General features: G+C 46.6%; 1 protein-coding gene across 1 annotated transcript; it reads left to right on the top strand.

Moving 5' to 3' along the window:
- On the top strand, positions 309-2,285 carry LOC107614960. The gene is made up of 5 exons (XM_016317084.1): positions 309-325; positions 458-1,001; positions 1,107-1,319; positions 1,401-1,931; positions 1,998-2,285. Exons 1-5 carry the CDS (start codon positions 309-311, stop codon positions 2,283-2,285), a joined length of 1,593 nt encoding a protein of 530 aa, XP_016172570.1.

The raw sequence follows: 2,743 nt of genomic DNA, 5'->3' as shown, positions 1-2,743 counted from the left end.
TTGAGAAGTTAATTTTAAGGGCAAATGATTTAGTTAAACCAAATGCATATGAAAATGTCTTGAATATTTCAAATCGAAAATTGCAACGTGAAAGTTCTAAACCACGTTTCTATATAAATCGAATTAAATAAATTCGATTTAACAAAAAAGGTAGTAAATCAAATCTAAATGATTCGAATTAGATGAACGTAATTTTAGTGAACGTAAATCGAATCAAATCAATTCGATTTAGGTATGAACGTAATTCGAATCAATTAGATTCGATTTATGGTTGAACGTAAATCAAATGAATTAAATTCGATTTACACATGGAACTAGCATTAGAGTAAATCGAATTTAATTGTTTCGACTTACAATGCGGGGAGGTATATAAAAACAAGCTGCTATACGAAATTTTGTAGAAGAGTGAGATTCACAATGGCTAGTGATGAGATTTTTTAGATCTTGTGCACTACAGAGGGTCCATTAAGAAGAAAACGCGATTAGGAATTAAGTTCACTGACAAGGTCCCGCTGAGTATTTTTCTCAAACCTTCAACAAGTTTTGCTGAGTTTAAGAACACTATACTCCAGAGACTAGGACTGCATGGCGTGAAACGGGTGGAGAAGTTGTTCTATCGAATTTCGATTTCCGTGTTATGCGATGATGTGAAGTATGATTCATTCATTATTAGCAGTGACGAAGATATGCATGTGCTGTATCATTGTCGCCGTCAGTTTCCTGAGGTGAGGACTCCGGAGTTGTTGGCGAAACTTGTGGATGTGGCATCTAGTTCTGGAGGCTCGAACAGGAATAACAACTCCACAGGATATGTAGCTAGCTCTAGTGCATTGCCTGTTGGATCATCGTCAGCAGTGCCGGTGATTGCACCCGAGCCAGACTTAGTGGCTTCACCATCGTTTGCCGTCAATCTGAATCGAAGTTGTGATGCATTAGTTGGCGAGGCTGGACCGTTGGGAGACGGTGATTTTGCGGCGCCCAGTTCTCCTCCGTGTGTTCCGGTATTCGGAGAGGTTGGAGCACCCGAATGGGTTGATGATGCATTGCAGGATGATGATGATGATGATGATGATGATGACGATGACGATGATGATGATGATGTGGAGCCTGCAACGATTGCTGCGGATGATAGCGAGGAGGAGACACCACGGACGACTCCACCTGTCGGTGGGGGAGCATCTAGTTCAAGTACTAATCAGTATCCCCCTTACTTCTCTGCTCTGGACTTGGATGCCATGGCACCTCAGGAAGATCCCTCTGTACATGTTGGCTTCGGGGCAAGAGACTCGCAAAATGCAGGAGGTGTATCTGAGTTTCAGGTCGGCCAGTAGTTTCAGGATAAGGAGGAAGTCGTGCTTAGCGTGAAGACCTATAGCATTCACCGTGGAGTTGAGTACAAGGTATTGGAGTCGGATAACCGCAAGTACTATGGCAAGTGCAAGGAGTTCGGGAGCGGGTGCGTATGGCTAATCTGGGTCAGCCTCCGCCAGCGCAAGGGGATTTGGGAGGTAAAACGGTACAATGGTCCTCACACTTGTCTAGCCACATCGATCTCTAGTGACCACGGGAAGCTTGATTATCATGTCATATCGGCTTTCATTATGCCCCTGATCAGAGCTTATGCTGCCACGTCGATTAAGGTACTGCAGAATGCTACGGAGGCACACTTTGGGTTCAGACTAACGTATAGGAGGATTTGGATGGCCAAACAGAAGGCTGTGGCACAAATTTACGGAGACAGGGATGATTCGTATAATGAGTTGCCACGATGGGTATTGGGCCTGCAGATCACTATGCCGGGCAGTGTTGCTGTGTTGAGGACGAGTCCTGTTCGACTAGGTGGGCAGTTGGATGATTCTACAACTTATTTTCATCGCTTGTTTTGGACATTCCCACCATGTGTTGAGGCATTTCAACATTGCAAGCTATTGGTTAGTGTGGACGGGACCCACCTGTACGGCAAATACGGTAGTACACTGCTTATCGCGATTGCATAGGACGGCAACTCGAACATCATCCCTATTGCCTTTGCACTTGTGGAAGGTGAAAATGCAGAGTCGTGGTCATTCTTTCTATCCCACCTTCGGGCTCATGTGACGCCTCAATCGGGCATACTTCTCATATCATATAGGCACAATGGGATAAAGGCTACGTTGGAGGCTCCTAAGGCTGATGGGGGATGGCTTCCCCCTACTGCATATAGGGCGTTCTGCATCCGTCACGTGGCGGCTAATTTTGCCCTGACTTTCAATGGAAAACATCATATCTGTCTGGCCGGAATCTAGGGAACCTCCAAAAGATCCACGACTGTAGCAGCAGCAGTGGACCAGCCAACTTGACGACATTTCTGTTTGCCACACGGCACATGCACCTGTATAGCCATGACAATGCAGCGGAACCCCAACTGTACTGGCCCATGTCCTCTAACCTGGCGACATATGGCAGCCATCAGATGTGGAGGCGGGTACCTGACTTGTCCCCAAATAGCTGTGTCGATAGGAGCATCATGATATACGCACGGGCGTACCTCCTAACTGTCTCGTCATCTGCCCCCTGTGGAAGCTCACTAAACGTCTCCTCAAACCACGTGCACTTCACTGTGAACTTGTCGATGCAGTTCGCAGGAGGCAACACCCCGAGCAGCTCCTCAAACCACACCTATGGTGGTCGGCCACCCTCTATAAACCGTGGAAAGTTTGTCAGGCATCCGCTAACATACTGATCGTCAATCGGGAGACCAAGG

This window comes from Arachis ipaensis, chromosome B09 (assembly GCF_000816755.2).
Source record: "Arachis ipaensis cultivar K30076 chromosome B09, Araip1.1, whole genome shotgun sequence".
Taxonomy (NCBI): Eukaryota; Viridiplantae; Streptophyta; class Magnoliopsida; order Fabales; family Fabaceae; genus Arachis; species Arachis ipaensis.
This window is presented reverse-complemented; position numbering and strand designations above follow the sequence as displayed.

What these genes read in the sequence shown, in the direction of transcription:
- LOC107614960 (XM_016317084.1), top strand. An exon ending in GAGGTGTATCTGAGTTTCAG is followed by an intron (nt 1,320 to 1,400) that starts GTCGGCCAGTAG and finishes GTTGAGTACAAG; the next exon opens with GTATTGGAGTCGGATAACCG. An exon ending in TTCAACATTGCAAGCTATTG is followed by an intron (nt 1,932 to 1,997) that starts GTTAGTGTGGAC and finishes GCGATTGCATAG; the next exon opens with GACGGCAACTCGAACATCAT.